Source organism: Oncorhynchus mykiss, chromosome 26 (assembly GCF_013265735.2).
Source record: "Oncorhynchus mykiss isolate Arlee chromosome 26, USDA_OmykA_1.1, whole genome shotgun sequence".
Taxonomy (NCBI): Eukaryota; Metazoa; Chordata; class Actinopteri; order Salmoniformes; family Salmonidae; genus Oncorhynchus; species Oncorhynchus mykiss.
Genome location: NC_048590.1, coordinates 34760081 through 34786604, shown reverse-complemented (window position 1 = coordinate 34786604; position 26524 = coordinate 34760081). Strand labels below are relative to the sequence as shown.

The window sequence follows — 26524 nt, the reverse complement described above, 5'->3', positions numbered from 1 at the left end:
TACAACAACTCACCGTAAGATATCGCTTTATGTTGACCAGATGTCTTTACAACTTAACGCGGCAGGCCATGAAGATGCTGTATGTTATTGCGAGCATCCAGTTTGTCTGAAGTAAAAAGAAGAATATCCCAATTGGACGCTCGCTCTATGCGGAGTTCGCACAGGCCTCGTAAATGAAATGGACGGCCTCCCCCTCCTTCCAACCAGCAGCAGTACGCATGCGCTAATTTATTGTCAGCAACACACACGGGAATTTCAGCTGACTGAAGACGTGTGAGCTGTGAGTACAACCTTGTGGTCAAACCAGTGATGTGGAAGCAAAAATAATATATCCAACAGAATGCGGCCAAGTTGCAGTTTGCAGGAAAAATATATCGAGAGAGAAGAATACCTAATGCTATGATCCTCCACTACTGATATGTCAGTAACTCTCTTTTTTTTTTTACAATTTGAATGAAATGCTTGATCTTATCCAAGGCAGTATCAATTCTAATGACTTTTGCCACCTATTGCATTCATGCTATCATCTCAAAGCTGCCAGCACGAAGCATCATTAAAAATGGCTGGGTTTCCCAGAGGCAAACTTTTGGCATCGCTCAATCACCCAGCACAGCACATAGGCTACCTTGTAGCTTCCTTAGGTTGTGGCTACATAGAACCATCTGGTGGACAACCTGTGAAAATACATCCTCAGTACTCCCACCATACAAATAATATGTGAACACAAACATGAAGAGTAACCACATGTCTATTTAATAAACAAAAACACTGTACATTTGCTGCAGCTTCATAAAAAGTGTGGCTTGGAGAACCTTAACAATGACTATACACACTCCCACACATGATCTTGTAACAAACGTTTTTCCACCCAAAACAACATTGTAGCTGTGGTCTGTGGGTTAGCTATAACACAAATTAAATAAATCAAATGTGCTCTCAAGATTCAATTCCTACAAAAGTAGTGCATGTGGCACATTCTACCTCCCTGTATTTTATATATAAAAATGGATGAAGTGGTCTTTTTTTATTTTTTTTTACAACAAACAGGTTAACAGCATTTGAAATGGAAGTGTTTTGAAAAATTGAGGCCCTTTAAAAAATGTAATATTTCCTGTGCAGTCAAGAATTCTCAAGCTTGATCTCAGTATGCAGAACAGTGTCAACTTGGACCAGACCTGCATACACAGTTACAAATACTTGTGTCACATGCTTCATCTGCCTTGCTGAAATTCCTTTATGATAAAGGATAACGTTTATTATTCCAGTTTACACACCAATTCCTTAAAAAATAAACTTAATTAAACAAAATGTTTAAAAAAAATATTAGATCTGTAATGACTTGATCAAACAAAAATGGTTTAGTTCCGACATCATGAGATCAGCCACTATCCCATTGCTAGCTACCAAGAGGACACTTCCCAAAAACAATTACTGTGAGTCCTTAAGAATATGACTAACTGGCCGTGTGAAAACATGGCCTGTTTTCTGGCAAATCTTTTGTGACAATATGACCATAAATCACTTGAAAATATATCTGTCTGGGCTGGAGTGTCACAATACAAGACCATCATTTCCCTGGGAAATATTTCTGAAAGTAGCACTTTTAGGTGACACAAAATCTCCTGTAAGACTTCACACCTCAGCATCCATAACTCTCTGGCATCGCATGCAGGAACAGGCCATCTGATGGCATTCCTCTCAAAGCTGACAACAGCAGCAGCCTCAAGAAGCCCAACAACTAGTCTAAAATAAGTGATTTGGATGCTTTATAAATATATATTTTTTTGTTCTATTCTCACATCATAACATGTTATGTCGATACTGCGGTGCCAACTACAGATACTGCAAGTGAGATGGCATACAAAATAGGCTACATACACTTGTAATAAGTGAGAAAGCTCATTGCGCAACATTGTTGAGCAACACAGCATTATTGAGCAACATTACCAGAGACAAACAAAAACAAATGAAAACTCAGAGTCCTACCAGCTAGAACACAATTGGCAACAGATGCCATTGATTCACTATATTACATGTATTGTATGCACTATTAACAATAGTCTGATTTAGTCGTTTGGAAATGTAGCAGATACACAGGCAAGACATAGTCATATGAATGGTTGCATATGAATGTTTGCAAAGTTGTAACCCGATCAATTCAGAACAATCCTCATCCACTACTCATGAAAGTAAACATGTGAAAACACACCAATAATTGTATTTAGAATAAAAAAGTGTATAATACAGTTTAAGAAAGCAGTCAGCCTCAATGCCCATGGAGAAACATAGCCAAACCTAAATCTAACCCATTCACAAAAGCTCCCTAAAACAGTTGGTCTGCACTCCATACTAAGATGCACCGAGTGTTTGCAAAAATTGCTAATTGTTTGCAAACATAATTCAGACATCCTGGCCAGTACGTGACCAAACAGGTCTGCAATCACAGATCTGTTTACACAACCACCGAACGTCTCACACAAATCCAAGTCTGGCTCAAGCGAATGTAAAATCCGCTGTGGCCCCTCTGTTTAGCTACACATCTAACGCTTGTGTTCAGAATTGAAATGGCCTATTGCCAACACAAATGAAATAAACCCAAACCCAAGCCTATCTGAACGTGAATTAAAAATGGTACAATGGCTACTACTAGGAAAAGTAACTTAAATGTTTTGTTTCTTGACAAATGCTGTAATACTCAGTGTAAACTAAATGGTACTGCTTGGCAAATGACATGTTTACAAAACCTGAAGCAAGAAGACAGTCACGGCAGCAGAGGTAGAGCCTGTGTACCTGTCTACTGTGTATAGCTACTTAACAGATACATATGCATACCTGTGTAAACTATTATAAGACTGTATGTGGCCTTATCTGACAGGTGTCAAACAGATATGATTTCATATGAGAAGTGTAAAAGATGGAGAAACTATTTGTTTGTTTGATAACACAAATACACTGAAACAAAAGTGTTGAGCACCACTTTACATCTTTCATTGCAGTGTTGTTAAAAATATAGCCCAGATTCAGCTTAGAAAATATATGCACTCAAACAAATCCAAAACTTTTTCCATATATTCAAAAACAGACCAATTCTTAAAACATTTTCTTAGATAGAGAAAAGCGGACAAACAAATTAGTGTGTTTCGAGTTGATACTAGTGCTAGCTAAATTACACATTTCAATTCAATATCGCTACAATCGATGTTGACCAAAAAGTGCCATTTAAGAAAAGCACACCAATTGAATTTAGTGAGAATATGGCATTTCAAGCAAAACCTCCAATTCAGATCATAGTGCTTTTCCCAGAGAGGCGAGAGAGATTGAGCTCTGCTGTGGGGCACTGGGTCAGCCAGGTCCTGTGGTCTCCAGTCCACACAATCTACAGTAGGAAACAGGAAGTATGTCTCAGGCCCAGGGCTGGTCACATGGTCAGGGTCAGGGGTTATAGATAGAGACTGACTCCTAGTGGTTAGTCAGCTCTCTGTAAACATAACATACTCAGACTGGCTATTAGAGGAGGGCAATACACACACATAGCCCTTATCAGGAAGCCCTCCTCTTGGAGCTTTACCATTCTCCCGTGGCCCACGATATACTCCCGGGAGCAAAGGAAAAACATATACCAACCAGCAATACAATTAAGTGCACATTCTGAAATTCCCCCATAACCTTTATTCAGTAACTGTACACATCACCCTCTAAGAAGGCCTTCTGTATTTCACTAGAATGACAACACAATCCTGTTCACAACCAGGGCTGATAGGTTGTAGCAGGTCCTGCTATGCAGAGTGTAAAGGAATAACGAATTTGCAGCCGAAGGGCGAATGGTAGTTGATGCCCACTTCCTGGAACACCTGCTTGGGCACCCCGATGTCACACAGGTAGACCCTAGCCTCCCCACCATCTATAGGCAGGGGCAGGCCCAAAGACAGGGTCCACTTGGCCTCCACGGCCTGCTTCTGGCCACTCACTGGAGGGTCAATGCTGAGTACTGGAGCCCTGTTTTGGTTGGCCCAGTCCGCAGCCGCCAGGTACCAGGCCTGATCCCTTAGGAAGCCGTTCTCATGGCAGTCCAGACAGTTGATGACCAGGTCCACCGGGCTGACCGGCAGGTCTGGGAGGAGAGAGAGGGACAGAGATCAGGGTTTGAACTGAAAGCTTCTCCAGCAGAGGGCAACATTGTTTCAGTGTACCGCTGTTAAAAGCAGACAAGCAACACAGATTTCACAGTGTCTAGCTAATTTCGCCTTGTGTCTAACTATAATGAACGGAAATATAAATGCAACATGTAAAGTGTTGGTCCCATGTTTCATGAGCTGAAATAAAAGATCCCAGAAATGTTCATTACGCAAAAGCGTATTTATCTCACATTTTGGGTACACATTTGTTTACATCCCTGTTTGTGAGCATTTCTCCTTTGCCAAGAAAATCCATCCACCTGACAGGTGTGGCATCTCAAGAAGCTGATTAAACAGCATGATCATTACTCAGCTAGACCTTGTGCTGGGGACAAAAGGCCACTCTAAAATGTGCAGTGTTGTCACACAACACAATGCCACAGATGTCAAGTTGAGGGAACGTGCAATTGGCATGCTGACTGCAGGAATGTCCACCAGAGCTGTTAACAGAGAATGTAATGTTAATCTCTCTACCATAAACTGCCTCAAATGTTTTTGGGAGAATTTGGTGTGTGGACGAGTGGTTTGCTGACGTCAACGTCGTGAACAGAGTGCCTCATGGTGGCGGTGGGGTTATGATATGGGCAGGTATAAGCTGCGGACAACAAACACAGCATTTTATCGATGGCAATTGGAGTTACCGTGACGAGTCCCATTGTTGTGCTATTCATCCGCCTCCATCACCATGTTTCAGCATGTTCCATGTCCCAAGGATCTGTACACACTTCCTGGAATCTGAAAATGTCCCAGTTCTTTCATGGCCTGCACAGTCAGACAGGTCACCCATGTTTGGGATGCTCTGGACCAGTCATGTGAAATCCATAGATTAGGGCCTAATGAATTTATTTCAATTAACTTATTTACTTATATAAACAGTAAAATCTATTAAATTATTGCATGTTGTGTTTATATTTTTTGTTCAGTATATAACAGAGGGAAGTGTCTACTCTAGATTAGAAAACAATGGACTTTTTATTCAGCTCATGCGAACAAAAAAAACACAAGGAAGTGGATTTACCATCTTCACTATCTACAGTTCATTTACCTTTCCATTTACAGTCTCATCACATCTAATGATTTAAAAAGCTGATAATATCTGTGAACAGAGAACAAATCTGTTAGTCAGGATAAGTCGGTACCTTTGATGCTGGCCACCTGCTTGCCGCTGGTCTTGCTGTAGAGAGAGAGCTCATTGGTGATGGACTCCTGCATCTTGACAAAGTTGGGAAGGAAGAGGATGACCTCCACCTCGTGGTTGGCCAGGTGCCGTCCACAGCTGATGCCCTGGGCCCCCTGGACATGGGGGCCACACAGCAGGGCCACCGTGGGACACTGGTGATTATTCTTAGGTGTCAGCCTGGGGACATCCAAGAGACAAATGTGATTTTGTTGTCTTATTTTGATTTCTTATCAATACAAATAGTACAAGCCAAGGCCTGGGAGATGCGATTTCTGGTGGATTAGACAAACTTTGTCTTCATTGAGATAATTAATTGTGCAGAATACAATCATGACTGATCTGAACATCATGATCTGCAGTTTCCACACACTGCAAACAAAAGGAGCATTATCATCACCTCAGGCGTGCATGGGTAATAAACTGGTTGTTGTGCAAGGGTTTCCTTTTCTTATAAAAACACAACTCTTCAACTACAGCATAAACACCAGAGGAAGCCTTTATCTGCAGTCATTGTAATCAAGATCAGTGGAGCATTGTGTCCATAAACACCTCACGCTTTCAATAGGCTGCTACACCTTTCCATGCAAAGTATTAGCTGTCATGATTAATTGCTAAAGCTACTGTCTATTCATCATAAATATGGCGTTTGCATTGACTCCTTCACACGCACAAAGAAAAAAGCCTAAAGCAGTGGGGAAATGGAAGATTCACAGCCTGTCAGACATTCTTGACTTAACAGTGAGAATGAATTTTTAGATACACTAGATGACGAACGGGGGGGGGGGGCACTGTTTTGAAGCCACGCTTCCATTTTGGTGCTCCCCCACCATTGTAAAAAATGTTAATCATTTCTTAATGGCTACATTTGTTTTTACAATGTTTATTCTATTATTTTTTTATTATATTTTGTGAGCTAAACAAAACCACACAAAAAATAATATATATAAACATTTCTGTAAAGTAGAATTTTTACAAAGTAATAATGTTATTGTCCCCACTACAAAAAAATATATACTTAAATCTTTACTGTGCAACTGTGTGTACAGATGTTTTTGGAGACCCTTCTGGCAAGAATGCTGTATTCTTTCAAGATTTTAACCCGATTTCCCAGAAACCCCAGTACTCATCGGTAGTCACAGATGGGATGACTTGGCATCAACATCCGCTGTGGCGGTGTTATCAAGCAGTGGAGGCTGCTGAGGAGAGAACGGCTCATAATAATGACTGGGAAAGGAGAAACTGGACTGGCATCAAAGACCTGGAAACCATGTGATTGATGTATTGGATACCATTCCACTGATTCTGCTCCAGTCGTTACCACGAGCCCGTTCTCCCCAATTAAGGTGCCACCAACCTCCTGTGTTATCTAGTGCAGGGTTTCCCAAACTCTCTCCTGGGCCCCCTAGGGGGCTTTTTATACGCCGTCTATAATCCTCATTTTTATATTAGAATAAAAAATATTCTCGTTGTTTCAGCCAGAAAGGCAGCTAATGTTAGCAATGTCAAGGTAGCTAGCAGGTTGAGAATAGTTACCGTGAATGTCCCTGCCTGGTACAATGTTAAATAGCAATCTGATGATAGCTAGCAAGTTAACTTACAAAAATAACTGTAAAATGTTTTTGACTTCATAGACCTGCATTCATGTAAAATAATCTTGACTTTGTATGCATTAATTCCATTGCCCTTCGGACTCCTATACTAGCGACCTAATAACATTATTGGGATGGCCCCTTGATTCTCGAGAGCTATTGCTACATATGAAGATGCAGTGATTGCAGAAGTGTGATACTCGACCCTTCTGCATGAAAATCAATATTGGTTATTCATAAAAAAGCACAATGTCGTGAACATTACAATACAATCCTAATAGTGTTGTGTACATGTTTCTTTTCTGTAGGATTCCAGTTTTGAAGAGCCGTAGCCTGTCCAAGGGCACAGGCAGGGCTGCAGAAAGAATTTGAAAAGATCTGCCCGACTGCAAGGAGAGGCTGGCTGAGATGAAGGTTAGTAAAAATCGTTCACCTGTGGTACTGTTCACCTGTTTCACAACATATCACACAACATTTGGCTGCACGCTGTAATTAAGTTCATGCTTCCAGTCTAACTGGAAATATTTTTGATATCATGGAGTACCGGAGAGCTATCCTAGGATCTCCAGACATTCCACAACGCGGATAATCTCACTGGTGCAACTGCCTGAATTGCAGGGAGACTCCTGCACCGTACAACAAAACTGCTGCCATTCAACAACTGCACTATTTCAGTTATTTATTACCAAGTATGTTTACATAACAGTTGAACACTTTCCATGACATGACAACACTGTACTTTATTCTTCATTTGGATGCCAATTAAGAAAAATACTCAATTTGGTGACATTTTTAGAAGTCATTTTTTATCTTGTCCTTGGTCTGGGTGACATCAGTTCAGTACTTTATCAGAAGGTTTTCATGACACAGTGTCTTTGTTATTTCAAGAAGTTTAAAGATACTACCTTGTATTTTTGTTCATTTCCCTAATTAAACTTTAATTGACCTGATCTGTGTAATCAGACCAACTTGTTTTGTACTGTATTTACACCACTGTGGTCCAGCCATCTTTCTGGATATCTACCCACCTGTGGGTCTGCTAATTTGAAGTGAAAACCGACAAGAGCATAGATATCCAGGAAAACAGAACAGTTAAGGAAATAATTCTAAAACCATCCCAAAAATACAATAATGACACCAATTTGCAAGATAAAGAATGCACAAATGTTGTTTCTCACACAAGTTTATTGTTGCCCACACTAACATCCCTTATTTATATGATTTATATATGTTTGGTTGTAGTCCCAACTCTTTGAACAACATTTCTGAGTACTCTGTAGGTTTTCACACAAGTCTGACTAAATGGATAGCTCAGGTCCTTCCACGCTCAAAGCTGTGCTAACTGCATCATGTGTTGCAGGTAAACGTCTCCTCAAAGTTGTAGCAGGTCATCCGTTGTTGGTGGTGGCACTTCAGGGAGTCTTGGCTCATTTGATCTCAGTATCATTCCCCTTGGTATCCACAATTGAGAACCTAGTGTTCTCAACACTGCTCCCTGAAGTTCAAGGATGTAGGTGTAGTCCTGTGCAGTTTTCAATGCGTAGACACTCAACCTTCAAGACTTATTGTAATCTCCTTTAGCTGAAAGAGAATAATATTTGGTGAGTATTTTGTCTTATAGATTTTCATTACCATCAGTGCAGAACTGTAGAGTGCAACAAAATTCTAGATCACCTTTACTCCGCATACAATGGCCTCCCTTAGGCAAATCAGGCCATAACTCCATTCTCCTGCTTCCTGCTTAAAATATATGCATTCTTGTTTGTAAGAACGCAGATCTGTTTTGCAAGCCCTGCCACATCCAAGGAGCGTCAGAGCCAGTGTAGCAGGATTCGATCTTAGTCCTGTATTGACAATTTGCCTGTTTGATGATTCGCCAGAGGGCGTAGAGAGATTTCTTATAAACTTCCGGGTTAGTGTACAACTCCTGGAAAGCGGCAGCTCTAGCCTTTAGCTCAGTACGGATGCAGATGTTGCCTGTAATCCATGGCTTCTAGCTGGGATATGTACGTACAGTCACTGTGGGGACGACATCATCAATGCACTTAATGAAGCCGGTGACTGATGTGGTAAACTCCTCAATGCCATCGGATGAGTCCCGTAACCTATTGGGGCAAAAGTGTGTCACCAATCAAGCCCCAGAGGACTGGAGTTGCCCATCCCTGACCTAGACAGACATCAAATAAAACATTCCCCATCAATTCCAATTTGGAATACAATTTTACCATTTGACAACTATGAAAGAATTGCCTTTGATAACCATCAGGTCTTAGATATTCAGAGTAAATACATTCATGGGAGAAGTAGGCTATTAGACAGAATAAGGACTTAATGTTTCCAGTCATTTCATGTAATGTCATGTTACAGTCATACACTCAATGCATGTATATGTTTTGGGCTGTCTGTTTACATCTCAGCCAGACAGCTCCAACGGGGAAGAACATAGTAACATCTCTATGCAGTAGGATAAGGTTGGGCTAGAATGTCATCAATAATGAAAGTAAATCCTGTGCAGTTCATTTTCCTAAACAGCTTAGCTAGATAGCTGCATAGCATTAAAAGATGCTACTTATTGTTCTTAGCTAGCTAGGGGAAACAACATGATGGAACAGACAACATGGTCAAAAATATTTAGCTCAAGTCTGTGCTTACCGATCTGATTCTGCTTCAATACTCAACGATGATGGGGCTGGAAACAGGCTTGCTTGGTGTTGATGGCAATTTATTCCTTTCATGACTGAAAAATAATATTTCAGGTTTAAAGATATTTTCAAGAGCTTTGACGTCAAGCAATGAAGTCCAGTTCAGATACAACAGCCAACAGGAGACAACTAGCTAGTTTTAGAATGTGGTGTTGTACAACAGCTGACTAAAGACAGGGCATTCAGATCAAGAAGAAGAGACGTGAAGTTGACACCGTTTCGTCAATGAATCTTGGAAAATCCAGCCAATGAAATGACAGGTTCTAAAACTAGACCCTTCCGATCAAACAAACCATTGCATTGTGTCTCATTTTGTGTATCTGAAATTAAAATTATGATCATGGCTACTCCGTGCCAGTAAAGTAGTGTGTGAAATAGCTAGCTAGCTAATATCACAGCGTGACTTTCAGACCACAGAAATATAACAAGGTCAAGCAACGTTACACACATAAATTAGGTAGCTAGTTAGGACTAACTAGTGAAGCTAAATGTTATATTCAAATGAAAAAAAATAACAATGTCAAAGTCAGCTAATAAGCTGCAAAAGCTAATAAACAAAGTAACGTCATCTCACTGTCAACTGCGCTTATCTTCAGCAAACTAAATATTTGTATGAACATAACAAGATTCAACAACTGAAACATAAACTGAACAAGTTCCACAGTCGTGTGACTAACAGAAATTAAATAATGTGTCCCTGAACAAAAAAGGGGGGGCAAAATCAAAAGTAAGTATCTGGTGTGGTCACCAGCTGCATTAAGTACTGCAGTGCATATCTCCTCTTCATAGACTACACCAGATTTGCCAGATCTTGCTGTGAGATGTTACCCCACTCTTCCACCAAGGCACCTGCAAGTTCCCGGACATTTCTGGAGGGAATGGCCCTAGCCCTGACCCTCCGATCCAACAGGTCCCAGACTTGCTCAATGGGATTGAGATCCGGGCTCTTCACTGGCCATGGCAGAATACTGACATTCCTGTCTTGCAGGATATCATGCACAGAACAAGCAGTATGGCTGGTGGCATTGTCATGCTGGAGGGTCATGTCAGGATGAGCCTGCAGGAACGGTACCACATGAGGGGGGAGGATGTCTTCCCTGTAATGCACAGCATTGACATTGCCTGCAATGACAATGATGCTGTGACACACCACCCCAGACCATGACGGACCCTCCACCTCCAAATCGATCCCGCTCCAGAGTACAGGCCTCGGTGTAAAGCTCATTCCTTTGACGATAAACGTGAATCCGACCATCACCCCTGGTGAGACAAAACCGTGACTCGTCAGTGAAGAGCACTTTTTGCCAGTCCTGTATGGTCCAGCGATGGGGGGTTTGTGCCCATAGGCGACGTTGTTGCCGGTGATATCTGGTGAGGACCTGCCTTACAACAGGCCTACAAACCCTCAGTCCAGCCTCTCTCAACCTATTGCGGACAGTCTGAGCACTGATGGAGGAATTGTGCATTCCTGGTGTAACTCGGGCAGGTTTTTGTTGCCATTCTGTACCTGTCCCGCAGGTGCGATGTTCGGATGTACCGATCCTGTGCAGGTGTTACACGTGGTCTGCAACTGCGAGGACGATCAGCTGTCCGTCCTGTCTCCCTGTAGCGCTGTCTTATGCGTCTCACAGTATGGACATTGCAATTTATTACCCTGGCCACATCTGCAGTCCTTATGCCTCCTTGCAGCATGCCTAAAGTACGTTCACGCAGATGAGCGGGGACCCTGGGTATCTTTCTTTTGGTGTTTTTCAGTAGAAAGGCTCTTTAGTGTCCTAAGGACCTTAATTGCCTTCCGTCTGTTAGTGTCTTAACGACCGTTCCGCAGACGCATGTTCATTAATTGTTTATGGTTCATTGAACAAGCATGGGAAACAGTGTTTAACCTCTCTGATCTCCCAAACCCGGATCCGGTATCGTGACTACAGCCTCAAGCTCATTACCATAACGCAACGTTAACTATTCATGAAAATCGCAAATGAAATGAAATAAATATGCCATCTCGCAAGCTTAGCCTTTTGTAAACAAAACTGTCATCTCAGATTTTCAAAATATGCTTCTCAACCATAGGAAAACAATAATTTGTGTAACAGTAGCTAGCAAACAAAGGATTTAGCGTTAGCATTAGCGTTAGCATCCAGCACGCAACATTTCAACAAAAACATAAAAGCCTTCAAATAAAATCATTTACCTTTGAAGAACTTCTGATGTTTTCAATGAGGATACTCTCAGTTGGATAGCAGATGCTCAGTTTTTCCAAAAAGATTCTTTGTGTATTAGAAATAGCTCCGTTTTATACATCACATTTGGCTACCAAAAAAAACCCGAAAATTCAGTCCTCAAAACGCGAACTTTTTTCCAAATTAACTCCATAATATCGACTGAAAACATGGCAAACGTTGTTTAGAATCAATCATCAAGGTGTTTTTCACATATCTCTTCATTGATACATCGTTCTTGGACACATGCTTTCTCCCCTGAATCAAATGGTAAAGTAGAAGCAGCTGGCAATTGCGCACCGAATTCGACGCAGGACACCAGGCGGACACTTGGAAAATGTAGTCTCTTATGGTCAATCTTCCAATGATATGCCTACAAATACGTCACAATGCTGCTAAGACCTTGGGCGAACGACAGAAAGTGTAGGCTCATTCGTTGCGCAATCACAGCCATATAAGGAGAGAATGGAAAACAGAGCTTCAGAAATTCTGCTAATTCCTGGGTGATGCATCATCTTGGTTTCGCCTGTAGAATGAGTTCTGGGGCACTTACAGACAAAATCTTTGCAGATTCTGAAACTTCAGAGTGTTTTCTTTCCAAAACTGTCAAGAATATGCATAGTCGAGCATCTTTTCGTGACAAAATATCGCGCTTAAAACGGGAACGTTTTTTATCCAAAAATGAAATAGCGCCCCTAGAGATCTATACAATGAAAATCTGTTAAGTTATTTGGATTTTTACGAATTATCTTTGAAAGACAGGGTCCTGAAAAAGTGATGTTTCTTTTTTTGCTGAGTTTACAAACTATTGGATGCGTGGCTTGAAAACAACAATCAAAATAAGTAATCCAAAATAAACACTTGCATACATATTTATAACTAAATATCAAAACCATCATTTCACTTTATATCTAGAAAGATTATTATCTACCTAACAATGCCTTACCTTTTCAGTTGAAAAAATGGAAACTGTCAGTTTTGAATCCCTTCAACTCTCATTGTTCTCTCCACTGTGTGAACGCAAATCCGAGGTTTACTCTAGTTTTGGCCCGGGCTCTATCGTTTTCCCTTTTCTCCTGTCAGCTCTCCAAAGTTCTCAGTTTCTTTGGCTTAGATGGAGTAGCAGCTGCTGCTGGGTCAGGTTGTTTGTCCCTCAGGTCTGTAAGCTAGGTATCTCTGCTAGCCAAGTGTGGACAAGGGCTCAGCTAGCTAGCCATCATACCACTACCCGTTAGAATATCCCTGAACTGTAGCAACACCTCCTCACAGGCGGAAACAAGTCCCTCATTAAGAGCAGCACAAAATCCAACCAGACAGTAAAATTAAAATCAACGAATAGAGGGGTTCTCAGCTAAAGCTAAAGGTGCAATATTGTTACGGTTGCATCACATTGGATAACCAGTAGCTACTTATTCAAGCTTTTGAACATAAAAAAAAATCTAAGCATTATTTGGCTTTCTGCCCGTTCCCAAAAGACATAATTCCATTCATTCCTATGGAGGACTGCTTCTTCTGAGGACTACCAATATGTCCGACCGGTGGCTTCAAAACCTCTAATAGGCCAATACATCCAGAGTTTCATTGATCAGTGTTTTACAGGGAGCACCCCAAGGTTATTTGCCTGTTTAATACACCTCACTACATTTTATCACCACGGCAACAATACAAGAAACATACAGTGCCTTGCGAAAGTATTCGGTCCCCTTGAACTTTGCGACCTTTTGCCACATTTCAGGCTTCAAACATAAAGATATAAAACTGTATTTTTTTGTGAAGAATCAACAACAAGTGGGACACAATCATGAAGTGGAACGACATTTATTGGATATTTCAAACTTTTTTAACATATCAAAAACTGAAAAATTGGGCGTGCAAAATTATTCAGTCCCCTTAAGTTAATACTTTGTAGCGCCACCTTTTGCTGCGATTACAGCTGTAAGTCGCTTGGGGTATGTCTCTATCAGTTTTGCACATCGAGAGACTGACATTTTTCCCATTCCTCCTTGCAAAACAGCTCGAGCTCAGTGAGGTTGGATGGAGAGCATTTGTGAACAGCAGTTTTCAGTTCTTTCCACAGATTCTCGATTGGATTCAGGTCTGGACTTTGACTTGGCCATTCTAACACCTGGATATGTTTATTTTTGAACCATTCCAATGTAGATTTTGCTTTATGTTTTGGATCATTGTCTTGTTGGAAGACACATCTCCGTCCCAGTCTCAGGTCTTTTGCAGACTCCATCAGGTTTTCTTCCAGAATGGTCCTGTATATGGCTCCATCCATCTTCCCATCAATTTTAACCATCTTCCCTGTCCCTGCTGAAGAAAAGCAGGCCCAAACCATGATGCTGCCACCACCATGTTTGACAGTGGGGATGGTGTGTTCAGCTGTGTTGCTTTTACGCCAAACATAACGTTTTGCATTGTTGCCAAAAAGTTCAATTTTGGTTTCATCTGACCAGAGCACCTTCTTCCACATGTTTGGTGTGTCTCCCAGGTGGCTTGTGGCAAACTTTAAACAACACTTTTTATGGATATCTTTAAGAAATGGCTTTCATCTTGCCACTCTTCCATAAAGGCCAGATTTGTGCAATATACAACTGATTGTTGTCCTATGGACAGAGTCTCCCACCTCAGCTGTAGATCTCTGCAGTTCATCCAGAGTGATCATGGGCCTCTTGGCTGCATCTCTGATCAGTCTTCTCCTTGTATGAGCTGAAAGTTTAGAGGGACGGCCAGGTCTTGGTAGATTTGCAGTGGTCTGATAGTCCTTCCATTTCAATATTATCGCTTGCACAGTGCTCCTTGGGATGTTTAAAGCTTGGGAAATCTTTTTGTATCCAAATCCGGCTTTAAACTTCTTCACAACAGTATCTCGGACCTGCCTGGTGTGTTCCTTGTTCTTCATGATGCTCTCTGCGCTTTTAACGGACCTCTGAGACTATCACAGTGCAGGTGCATTTATACGGAGTCTTGATTACACACAGGTGGATTGTATTTATCATCATTAGTCATTTAGGTCAACATTGGATCATTCAGAGATCCTCACTGAACTTCTGGAGAGAGTTTGCTGCACTGAAAGTAAAGGGGCTGAATAATTTTGCACGCCCAATTTTTCAGTTTTTGATTTGTTAAAAAAGTTTGAAATATCCAATAAATGTCGTTCCACTTCATGATTGTCCCACTTGTTGTTGATTCTTCACAAAAAAATACAGTTTTATATCTTTGTTTGAAGCCTGAAATGTGGCAAAAGGTCGCAAAGTTCAAGGGGGCCGAATACTTTCGCAAGGCACTGTATATATATATATTTTTTTTTTTAAATAGGAGGACAAAGGCATGTTTGTATAAACCTGGGTCATGTTCATTAGGGCACACCGTAGCAAAATGTCTTGGAACTGAAAGCAAAAACTAACATTTCTTATTGGGCAAGTTCAGATATTGTAGTACCTCCCCATTTCAAACCATTTTCTTTAGTTTTGTGCCTATTGAATACAACTCTGATATCAATGAAGCCTGTTGCATGTGATGTGATGTCACCACCGTAGAGGGAGCCCACCCAGCCACTCACCGGTTGGGGCCCCCCAGTAGAGTGAGGGCCATCTGGCTGGCACACACACCAGTCATCTCTAGCCTCCGGTCCAGAGACAGGCCATGCCGCTCCGCTGAGGCCAGAAGACACTTGTGAAGATCATAGGACACACTGGGGACAACCAGGCCAGAGTCTACAGTCAGAGGAGCGAGAGAAACAAGATGGTAAAATAAACATGTATTAGTTGTTATTGTGCCAGATTATAATATATGTAGCTATGAGAAGAGACGAAGTTTTTAAAAAGTTCCAGATTTTCCCCCAAAATATATGGAAATGGTACTAAAAATAGAACTGTAGAATCCTCATAATCAGTGTGACTAGACATTATCAAAAGGAACTACAAGGCCTAATTCACCAACAACATGAACTTTCACGATGAGGACACACACACACACACAGGACATCTTCAAGGAGTAGGAGTTTATGTAAAAGCAGCACATCCCCTCACGTGAGGAGCCAGTTCCCTTGACCTGACCTCTTTCCCATCACAGAGGGAGGAAGGATTCCTTTCTTCCCCTCATTTGTCACTGTTGTCCGACACAACAACAAACAGATTGGCAGCCTTTTTTCAAAATATGACAAACATGAGGATGCAAACTGAGCTGCCTCTCCTAGCTATCCACCACAGCCTTCTGGAGGGGCTGGGTTCACACGCTCCAGCTCATCCCTGCTGAGATCCCTCAGCATCCCCATAACCAGAGCTTTTGGCTGAGAAAGACACCAGCAGCAGCCCCCCAGGCCCACACACATTACCGCCACACCTCAGAGGACTCACCCAAAACATAAAGGTACCATGACAAAGGGGAAACTTGAAAACAGGTGGTTAAGGTGTACTCGTTGGTACACCTGTGTGCAATGATGATGGCTAGCGTGTGTGGGAGAGTTTGACTTGAGTGAAAACTCAGTTCCAAGACTACACACACACACACACACAAATGATATGTACCCACACAGTTGAAGTCGGAAGTTTACATACACCTTAGAGTAAAAATTCCCTATCTTAGGTCAGTTCGGATCACCACTTAATTTTAAGAATTTGAAATGTCAGAATAATACTAGAGAGAATGACTTATTTCAGCTTTTATTTCTTTCATCACATTCCCAGTGGGTTAGAAGTTTACATACACTCAATTAGTATTTGGTAGCATTGCCTATAAATAGTTTAACTTGGGTCAAATGTTTTGGGTAGCCTTTCACAAGCTTCCCACAATAAGTTGGGTGAATTTTGGCCCATTCCTCCAGACAGAGCTGGTGTAACTGAGTCAGGTTTGTAGGCCTTTTTCTGCCCACAAATGTTCTATAGGATTGAGGTCAGGGCTTTGTTGTCCTTAAACCACTTTGCCACAACTTTGGAAGTATGCTTGGGGGTCATTGTCCATTTGGAAGACCCATTTGCGACCAAGCTTTAACTTCCTGACTGATGTCTTGAGATGTTGCTTCAATATATCCACATAATTTTCCCTCATGATGCCATCTATCTTCTTCGGCTTGCAAGCCACCCCCTTTCTCCTCCAAACATAACGTTGGTCATTATTGCCAAACAGTTCTATTTTTGTATCATCAGACCAGAGGACATTTCTCCAAAAGGTATGATCTTTGTCCCCATGTGCAGTTGCAAACCGTAGTCTGGCATTTTTATGTCGGTTTTGGAGCACTGGCTTCTTCCTTGCTGAGAGGCCTTTCATGTTATGTCGATACAGGACTTGTTTTTACTGTGGATATAGATACTTTTGTACCCGTTTCCTCCAGCATCTTCACAAGGTCCTTTGCTGTTGTTCTGGGATTGATTTGCACTTTTTGCACCAAAGTACGTTCATCTCTAGGAGACAGAATGCGTCTCCTTCTTGAGCGGTGTGGTCCCATGGTGTTTATACTTGCGTACTATTGTTTGTACAGAAGAACGTGGTACCTTCAGGTGTTTGGAAATTGCTCCCAAGGATGAAACAGACTTGTGGAGGTCTACAATTTTTTTGAGGTCTTGGCTGATTTCTTTTGATTTTCCCATGATGTCAAGCAAAGAGGCCCTGAGTTTGAAGTTAGGCCTTGAAATACATCCACAGGTACACCTCCAATGGACTCAAATGATGTCAATTAGCCTATCAGAAGCTTCTAAAGCCATGACATAATTTTCTGGAATCGTCCAAGCTGTTTAAAGGCACAGTCAACTTTGTGTGTGTAAACTTCTGGCCAACTGGAATTGTGATACAGTGAATTATAAGTGAAATAATCTGTCTGTAAACCATTTTTGGAAAAATGACTTGTGTTATGCAAAGTAGATGTCCTAACCGACTTGCCAAAACTATAGTTTGTTAACAAGAAATTTGTGGAGTAGTTGAAAAACGAGTTTTAATGACTCCAACCTAAGTGTATGTAAACTTCCGACTTCAACTGTGTGTACACACACACACACTAATTTTTACTATTTTCTACATTGTAGAATAATAGTGAAGGTATCAAAACTATGAAATAACACAAGTGGAAGCATGTAGTAAACAAAAAAAGTGTTAAACAAATCAAAATATATTTTAGGATGTTAGATTCTTCAAAGTAGCCACCCTTTGCCTTGATGACACCTTTGCACACAATTGGCATTCTCTCAACCAGCTTCATGAGGTAGTCGACTGGAATGATTTTCCAACAGTCTTGGAGTTCCCACGTAGGCTGAGTACTTGTTGGCTGCTTTTCCTTGAATACTCTTCTTCCCGGTGGGAACCACACATGCGGAGATCATCCGTTCACCTACTCTGCATCTCACAAAGACACGGCAATTGGAACCAAAAATCTCAAAAAGGACAGATATCGACCAGTATAATGTCCATTGCTCTTGTTTCTTGGCCTAAGCAAGTCTTCTTATTATTGGTGTCCTTTAGTAGTGGTTTCTTCGCAGCAATTTGACCATGATCGCCTGATTCACTCGGTCTCCTCTGAACAGTTGATGTTAAGATGTGTCTGTTACTTGAACTCTGTGAAGCATTTATTTGGGCTGCAATTTCTGAGGCTGTTATCTCTAATGAACTTATCCTCTGCAGCAGAGGAAACTCTGGGTCTTCCTTTCTTGTGGCGGTCCTCATGAGAGCCAGTTTCATCATAGCGCTTGATGGTTTTTGCGACTGCACTTGAAGAAACTATCAAAGTTTTTGAAATGTTCCAGATTGACTGACCTTCATGTCTTAAAGTAATGATGGACTGTCGTTTCTCTTTGCTTATTTGAGCTGTTCTTGCCATAATATGGAATTGGTCTTTTACCAAATAGGGCTATCTTCTGTATACAGCCCTACCTTGTCACAACACAACCGATTGGCTCAAACGCATTAAGAAGGAAAGAAATTCCACAAATTAACAAGGCACACTTGTTAATTGGGTTCCCGAGTGGCACAACTGTCTTAGGCACTGCATCTCAGTGCTTGAGGCGTCACTACAAACACCCTAGTTCGAATCCAGGCTGTATCACATCCGGCCGTGATTGGGAGTCCCATAGAGCGGTGCACAACTGGCCCAGCGTCGTCCGGGTTTGGCCAGGGTAAGCCATCATTGTAAATAAGAATTTGTTCTTAACTGACTTGCCTAGTTAAATAAAGGTTAAATTGAAAAATAAAAAATGCATTCCAGGTGACTACCTCATGAAACTGGTTGAGAGAATGACAAGAGTGTGCAAAGCTGTCATCAAGGTAAAAGGTGGCTACTTTGAAGAATCTTAAATATAAAATATATTTTGATTTGTTTAACACTTTATTGGTTACTACATTATTCCATGTGTGTTATTTCATAGTTTATGTCTTCACTATTATTCTACAATGTAGAAAATAGTAAAAATAAAGAAAAACCCTGGAATCAGTAGGTAAACTTTTGATTGGTACAGGTGTATCCTGTTTCCATTGATCATCCTTGAGATGTTTCTACAACTTGATTGGAGTCCACCTACGGAAAATTCAATTGATTGGACATGATTCGGAAAGGCACACACACTGTCTATATAAAGCCCCACAGTTGACAGTGCATGTCAGAGCAAAAACCAAGTCATGAGGTCAAAGGAATTGTCTGTAGAGCCCTGAGACAGGATTGTGTCGAGGCACAGATCTGGGGAAAGGTACCAAAAAATGTCTCCGGCATTGAAGGTCCCCAAGAACACAGTGGCCTCCATCATTCTTAAATGGAAGAAGTTTGGAAAAACCAAGACTCTTCCTAGAGCTGGCCACCTGGCCAAACTGACCAATTGGGGGAGAAGGCCCTTGGTCAGGGAGGTGACCAACAACCCGATGACCAACAACTCTTTGGCCTGAATGCGAAGCGTCACGTCTGGAGGAAACCTGGCATCATCCCTACAGTGAAGCATGGTGGTGGCAGCATCATGCTGTGCAGATGTTTTTCAGCAGCAGGAGACTAGTCAAGAAGACTAGAAGACTCAACGCTGTAATCGCTGCCAAAGGTGCTTCAACAAAGTACTGCGTAAAGGGTCTGAATACTTATGCAAATGTATTATTTCAATTTTTTTGTAAATTAGCAAACATTTCTAAAAACATGTTTTTGCTTTGTCATTGTGGTGTATTGTGTGTAGATTGAGGAAAAACAATATTTAATCAATTTTAGAATAAGGCTGTAATGTAACAAAATGTGGAAAAAGTCGAGGGGTTTGAATACTTTCCGAATACACTGTGTGTGTGTGTGTGGTGTGTGTGTGTGTGTGTTTATATAGATATCTATCTATATTTCTACTACTCTGGTCAGGTCTGTGTCTCAACAACAGTAGAGGATATCTAGGAAAGACCAGCCCAGGGAACATGGTTCTTAGGTACTGCCACAACCATGTCATTATTCTGGTAGCTGCTCACGGAGGAGCCCTTTAAAGAGCCCTGTGCTAATCTCTACCTATAGCCCATGGCACATTAGTCTAGAGAGGAACAAAGACTGGCTAAAGGGGCTGCACGGCTCAATATCCCTTTGATAGTGAAGCAGGTAAGCGTTGGCCTGGCTATTGAGTGCTCAGCGTGGCCTCGCTCCTCATGTATTGTGTGCATGCAGGCACGTATGCAGCTATCAGAAACACACAGGCATATCACTCAGGGCATAACACACGCAGTGTGACATGCAAACACACACCTGCAAACAGCAGATAGACGGATGTCGTGCCTGGGTGAAATGAACCTTATCTCTTTCCTGTTCGTATCTCCACATCCCTCCCACTGTTCCAATCCAAAGACAGGTAATATACTACAGTGGGGTGGGAGAAACCCAGTCTACTCTGCTGCACCGTTCCTCGGACAATCATGTGAGAGAAAAGCACACAGCAAAGTTAACTGCTCCTTGTCATGCAACCTGCCACTGAGGAGAGGGAAAAGGAGAGAGAGAGGTGGGAGTTGCACTATGATCTAATTGCCTTTTGACCATCCCCCCAGCTAGATGTGTTTGTAAGGAATTCCCCTGCTAGAGCACCCCACCCTGATCCGGTGTACTCTCTCTCTCACACTCCACTACACGCAATGCTAAACCGGGTAGCCAGGAGCGCACAGCCGCAGTAAAATAAACTGACCTGGAAGCAATTCTTCAAGCATGACAACGAGAACATTGAAGCTGAAATCAATACACACACGCAGGGTGGAAGCGGGCCATGGGTGATTAGGGCTGGTGCTGAGAGAGGAAGGTGAGGGGGGGGGAGAAAGAGAGAGAGAGAACAAGGAGTGAGGTTTCACAAGGCTCCTCCAGACTACAAGCCTGTTACTGCTGCAGTACCAAGGGGCTGCGAGCCTCTAACATTCCAGACCCTCCAAAACCTCGGCCCTCATAACTAAGATTAATGCAGGTCAATTGATTAGGAAGTTCCATTTGAGGGCCTCCTGAGTGGCGCAGCAGTCTAAGGCACTGCATTCCAGGTTGTGTCACAACCGGGAGTCCCACAGGGCGGCACACAATTGGCCCAGCATCGTCCGGGTTAGGGGAGGGTTTGGCCGGGGGGCTTTACATGGCTCATCGCGCTCTGTAGCGATGAGACAAAATTGAAATTAGGGAGAAAAAAGGTACAAAAATTGAAATATAAAGTTTCATTTGCTCTCATGCCACCGGACCAGGGGAATCAATAGTTGTGAATAACATACTCGTCCTCAGCTCGCTCTCCTGTCACTCTCTAATTCAAAGGTAGTTTGCAGGGCAGTGATTTGTTCTGTGGCTTTACTGTGTTTACAGTGAAGAGATTTGAGTACATGTGTTGCAGTGGTGGCTGCTGAGGGGAGGAAGGTTCATAATAATGGTTGGAACGGAGCAAACTGAATGTGTTTGATGTTGTTGATACCTTTCCATTTATTCCATTCCAGCCATTACCATGTACCCGTCCACCCCAATTAAGGTGCCAACGTGTTGATGAGGAGTGGTTTAACACGCATAGGAATTAGCAAAGGAGAGTAGACCTATGCCTTTTCCACCGAAACTGAATAATAAGGCCAATGATGCACCACATACATGTCTATGTGCAGACAGACAATATGTTATCCCAACGCCAAACATTTGTTTTCCTAACCCCTTTTCTGTTGTCTCATGTTGTTGATTTAAATGTTTACAGTGGATAGGAATGGATTCAGGTGAAAGCAGCCTGGAGTAGGGTAAGGGTTTGTTCCACATGTAGTGTGGTTGCATCCCAAATGGCACCCTATTCCCTATGGGCCCTTAGCAAAAGTAGAGCATTATATAGGGAATAGGGTGCCATTTGAGTGGTAACCTGTGTGTGACTATGAGAGGTGCTGTTTATGTAAAGCTCAGAGCGGTCTGATAATTACAAGGTACAGAGGATGGGGCTTAGCATGACAGCATTCAGGCAGAAAGAGGCAGAGGTAGCAGACCTGCCCAGCCAGTTCGGTAAAAAGAGAAAAGCGTCCACATTCAGCTCCCAGTTCTCAGCACCAGGGGCAAGGCTTTTAATGGCCACCTGGCCCGCATTGTTGTCTTCATAGTCACCGCACTGCTGTCGCCATGATAACGCTGGCTGGCGGCCATGTTAGGCTTCTTAGAAAAAAGTGCCAACGTCATAACCCTTTCTAAGAACTGCTGCACTTTGCACATACCTGTATGTCGGCACAGTATGTACTGTAGTGTAGCGGGCTATTTGAGGCCAGGGCTCACATGCATGTAGTGAGTCATGTGGTGGATTAAGCTATCCAGCGAGGTGTATCAGTGTAATATCTTCGTCTGGGAGTATTTAGTCAGCTGGTAATAGAAGCAAAACACTCCTATCTCCATGGGGGCACAAAATGCATTATATGACTAATAGCGATGGTATTGGCATCGCTATCCTCTTTTCCCTAAGGAGAGCGCAAGCATGTGTGTGAGTGTGTGTGTGAGCGTGTGTTCCACTAAGACCTATACCACTTTATGCCAACACCAGAAACCAGATTTGACTGGTACTGATCCCCTATCCTTACAGCGTAGTGATTGGTCCAGCAGAGCCAGAGTGATAGGTGTTGCTCTTCTTGTCACACCTTGGAATCCAGGCCAGGGGCCTAGCATAGTGTGCCATTCACTTATCTCCTGTATGAAACCAATTATATAACACACTTATAAAGAGTGTTGTTGAGGTGTGGAAGAGCAGCTCCTCTTCCCAGAGATGGACTGGGACTGCATGGTGTGGTGGGGCAGTGAGCTCAAAAGTCACCTGCTGCCACAATCAAAAGAGCAACCAGAGTAGGATCCCAGCCAGCCCAGCACGTTGCGGAAGTGGGAGGCCCTTTCTGGCCTATAGGAGACAGTCAAACCCACACCCAACAAAGAGTTTCAGTGTTGCATCACAGAAGCACAAGAGGTAGGCCTACATTAGACCCACACGGTCACTCTGAGAACTTACACTATTTCTGTCTAAAGTCACTGACATGGAGGGGGAATTCAACTAGTTTCCAAAGGAAACACGACACTCATCATCACCGGTCCGCAAGACACGCATGCAACAGAAAACATCCTGAGGGTAGAACTTGTGTCGGTCATCAATTCTTTTAATTTTACAGAGGGACACAATATATATATTTTTAATGGTAAATCCCGATTCTTTGGTTGAATGGGTCACCAATCTACAGTGGTTTTCCCATCTCTGAGCTACACGAAAAACATTATAGTATCTGTATGGACAGAGAAGACTAGCTCATTAGGTGTGTGTGCACGGTGGGTGTGTCACTCCTTAGGGAGAAGCCAGCAGTGATTACTGAGAGGGAGAGGCTCAGCCTCTTCACCGCACGCTGCACATGGGCTGGGCTGTGACCGGAACCTATATCTCTCCCCCATCACATCTCCAGCCCGATGGGCTTCACTGAGAATACCGACACCGTTGTAATTCCTCACGGTTGCGTCCAATTACTGGGGCATTTTTCTTCTTGCATGTTAGTTTAAGGGCCTATTTTAGAACTGTACACAATGTCCTGTCTCTCCACTAGTCTGGCTCGCTTAGCCAAACCCATGGGTCTACTGTAGCCTCAATAGATCCAGCGGCTGGGGTGAGAGACACTCAGGGCCTAAGGGCACTGGCAGACAGGCCTCTGGAAGTGAATGTGTGATGACAGATGTGAATGGAGAGTGTTCTATCTGTCTAACCCTCAGGGCAGCAGGTTTCTAGATGTGGATGTGTGATATATATGTGAATGGAGGAGGGTGCGCTCTCTCTCTCTCTCTCCCATGGTGAATGTGAATGGAGCCAATGTGTTGTGTTCTCTCTCTCTTACCAGTGCAGTACTCTTTGCCCCCGTGCTGTGGGACCGTGATCTGCCGGTAGACGACTGGTTTGACCTCCAGGATGTTCTCGTCGTGACGGTAACGTGTGGGTGTACCGCGTTCGCCACCGGGCGTACCACGGGAACGTGCCCCATTGTAATCTGTGCCATCAATCTGCGAGAACACGGCTGCCTTGTCGAACAGTGCCAGGTTTGCCTCAAAGTCAAAGTCTGTGTCCAGACCCTCGTCCATGTCAGCACCAAAACACTCGTCGTCCCTGAGCCTCATCTGCCCTCCACCGTTCTTCACTCCGTTCTTCTTCGGCGTGGCCTGGTTTGGCCCTCGGTTACTAGATGATGCTGGAGGACCTGAAGAATATGAATCAAGACATTAGGAGGATGATTAACTACACATTATTTTTACAATATGCCTATAGCCTGACTAGAAATTATGGTGCACATTAATCCCAGTTAAGAGGGTAATATTTCAGACTGGAGTCCATTAATCTCTGTCAGGACTCCAGTCTGCTCTCTAATGTGTCCTCAATACTGATCTTATCCTATGGCTGTAACAGGAGCTACAGTTATATAACAAGCAACATCAATAGCACATTAATAATACAGGCTAGTAGTTTTCTACCAACACACAATCCTCAACACACAATGTTTAGATACATGCATGGCGCACTAACAAATCAAAAAGAACCAACTGAAAAAAAAATAACTGGAAAAACCGGGTGTTCAACCCTAACTGTGATGAGGTCTCACGCTAACCTAGAGCGAGAGAGGCACAGCCGCACGCAAGTGTCACACTGACAGCTAGGTACTTTAGGCTCTCACGCAAGATACACACCAAGACTCTCAGTCAAGTCACGTACACACTACTGTTGTCACAATGGCATTGTCACCCGATCACACCGACTGATCTGAGACCTGCTACTATATCAATGTATTTTCGACAATGGAGGGGAGTGAGGGACTGCTTAAAAAAAAAAATCTGTTCATATGTGTGCATTGGCTTTTCAACATAGTCAAACATTTTACAATGAGACCACACAGAGTATAATTACCTACAGGTTTATTGTAAATCTCAGTGAATCAGATGCCTGAATGCACTGGGCAATGCTCCAAGTCAAGCAGAGAATAATGAACACCAAGTTAGTACTAGTGTCTGATAGAATTGATGTGAAAATGTGGAGAGGTGTAAGAATCTTAGGTTCAAGGAGAGCTGAGATATTTGAACAAAACATGAACTTGAGCCATGTGAAAAAGAATTGACTGAAACTACACGGTGAACTACATTTCAAACAATGATTAAACATGACACATACTAAAGTTACACATGTTACAAGCAAATGTTGGCCAATACTCGTACAGAAAAATGAATCACGATGACACCGGTGAGATAAACACACAGGCGCAAAACTGAAGTGAATGACAGCGTGCTGTGACAGCGTGTGAGGCTTGTCAACATGTTGCTGTGTTGTGTGGAGAGAAATGTCTTCACATGCAAGGTAAGACTGACAGAAGGAAAACCATGTCAGTCACCCGCAACAACTCCCTCTGTGTGTGTGTGTGTGTGTGTGTGTGTGTGTGTGTGTGTGTGTGTGTGTGTGTGTGTGTGTGTGTGTCAGTCCAATCAAGAACAGGAAGGAAGAGCTTTACTGTACACTTAATGGTATGTACCAGGGGCACGGGAAAAAACAAAGGACTGATAACATGTATATATGGATTTTATTTTTTTAAAGCAATTTTTTCCCCCCAATTACCCTCTTAATTTATCAAGGTCTGTTTGGATCCAAGATAATCCACTCGATTTGCAGAGGACTATGCATAATTCATTTAATTCCTACATTCCCATCCTAAATCTCCCATAAATACTGTCAGATAATTACAAGTCATTTGTACAGCCCATGTTCTTGAATAAGTAGTTCGTAACCCCACCTCCCTTTCTTTCTATGGCCCCCTGCTAAGGGGCTGGTTTGGGGCATGGCATTGATGTGAAAGGGTCAGCCCAGCCCCTGCCACTCAGAACTTCAGGCTCATGCAATTTGTGCATTAGCTCCCTTGGCTGTTGGCCCAAGAATCTGGAGATTAAAATAAAAAATCCAAAAGGTAAACAGTGCTTCCACAATTGATATGGCCTGGCCCCTTCCAAGCGCACTGCCACTGGAACAACATGGCTTCCTGTGGGGGGGGTCCTGTGCTGAGCAGGAGAGAGGGAGGGTGAGGAGACTGAGAACAGAAGGGCACGTAAGCCAGGCCTTGCATAACCTCTTTAGGAGCAGACACAGCGAGGGGGGAATGTTTATTGATCTTAGTCACACACGTATTGTAAAGAGGAACTTTGGTACAAGCCTTTTGCACGCTATGGGAATCTGGGGAAGTCACAGCA

The 26524-nt window shown here is 42.7% G+C and overlaps 2 protein-coding genes and 1 long non-coding RNA gene across 3 annotated transcripts in view; 1 reads left to right on the top strand and 2 right to left on the bottom strand.

Moving 5' to 3' along the window:
• The window catches only part of LOC110506704 (tyrosine-protein kinase CSK), a 43164-nt gene extending 42943 nt beyond the window's left edge, over positions 1 to 221 (bottom strand). The window contains exon 1 of the mRNA XM_021586521.2: positions 14 to 221. The gene's annotated coding sequence lies outside the window, so the exon portion shown is untranslated. The remainder of the gene's footprint in view (positions 1 to 13) is intronic.
• On the top strand, positions 192 to 7891 carry LOC118944477. Its single transcript, XR_005039815.1, has 3 exons — positions 192 to 280; positions 7253 to 7358; positions 7563 to 7891. It is a non-coding gene; the product is annotated as an uncharacterized LOC118944477 (long non-coding RNA).
• LOC110506702 (enhancer of mRNA-decapping protein 3) overlaps positions 738 to 26524 on the bottom strand; it is a 33276-nt gene continuing 7489 nt past the window's right edge. The window contains exons 4-7 of the mRNA XM_021586516.2: positions 24142 to 24498; positions 15431 to 15584; positions 5315 to 5532; positions 738 to 4111 (exon numbers count right to left, since the gene is read on the bottom strand). Coding sequence (XP_021442191.2) covers positions 3777 to 4111; positions 5315 to 5532; positions 15431 to 15584; positions 24142 to 24498 — 1064 coding nt within the window. The 3' untranslated portion in view covers positions 738 to 3776. The remainder of the gene's footprint in view (positions 4112 to 5314; positions 5533 to 15430; positions 15585 to 24141; positions 24499 to 26524) is intronic.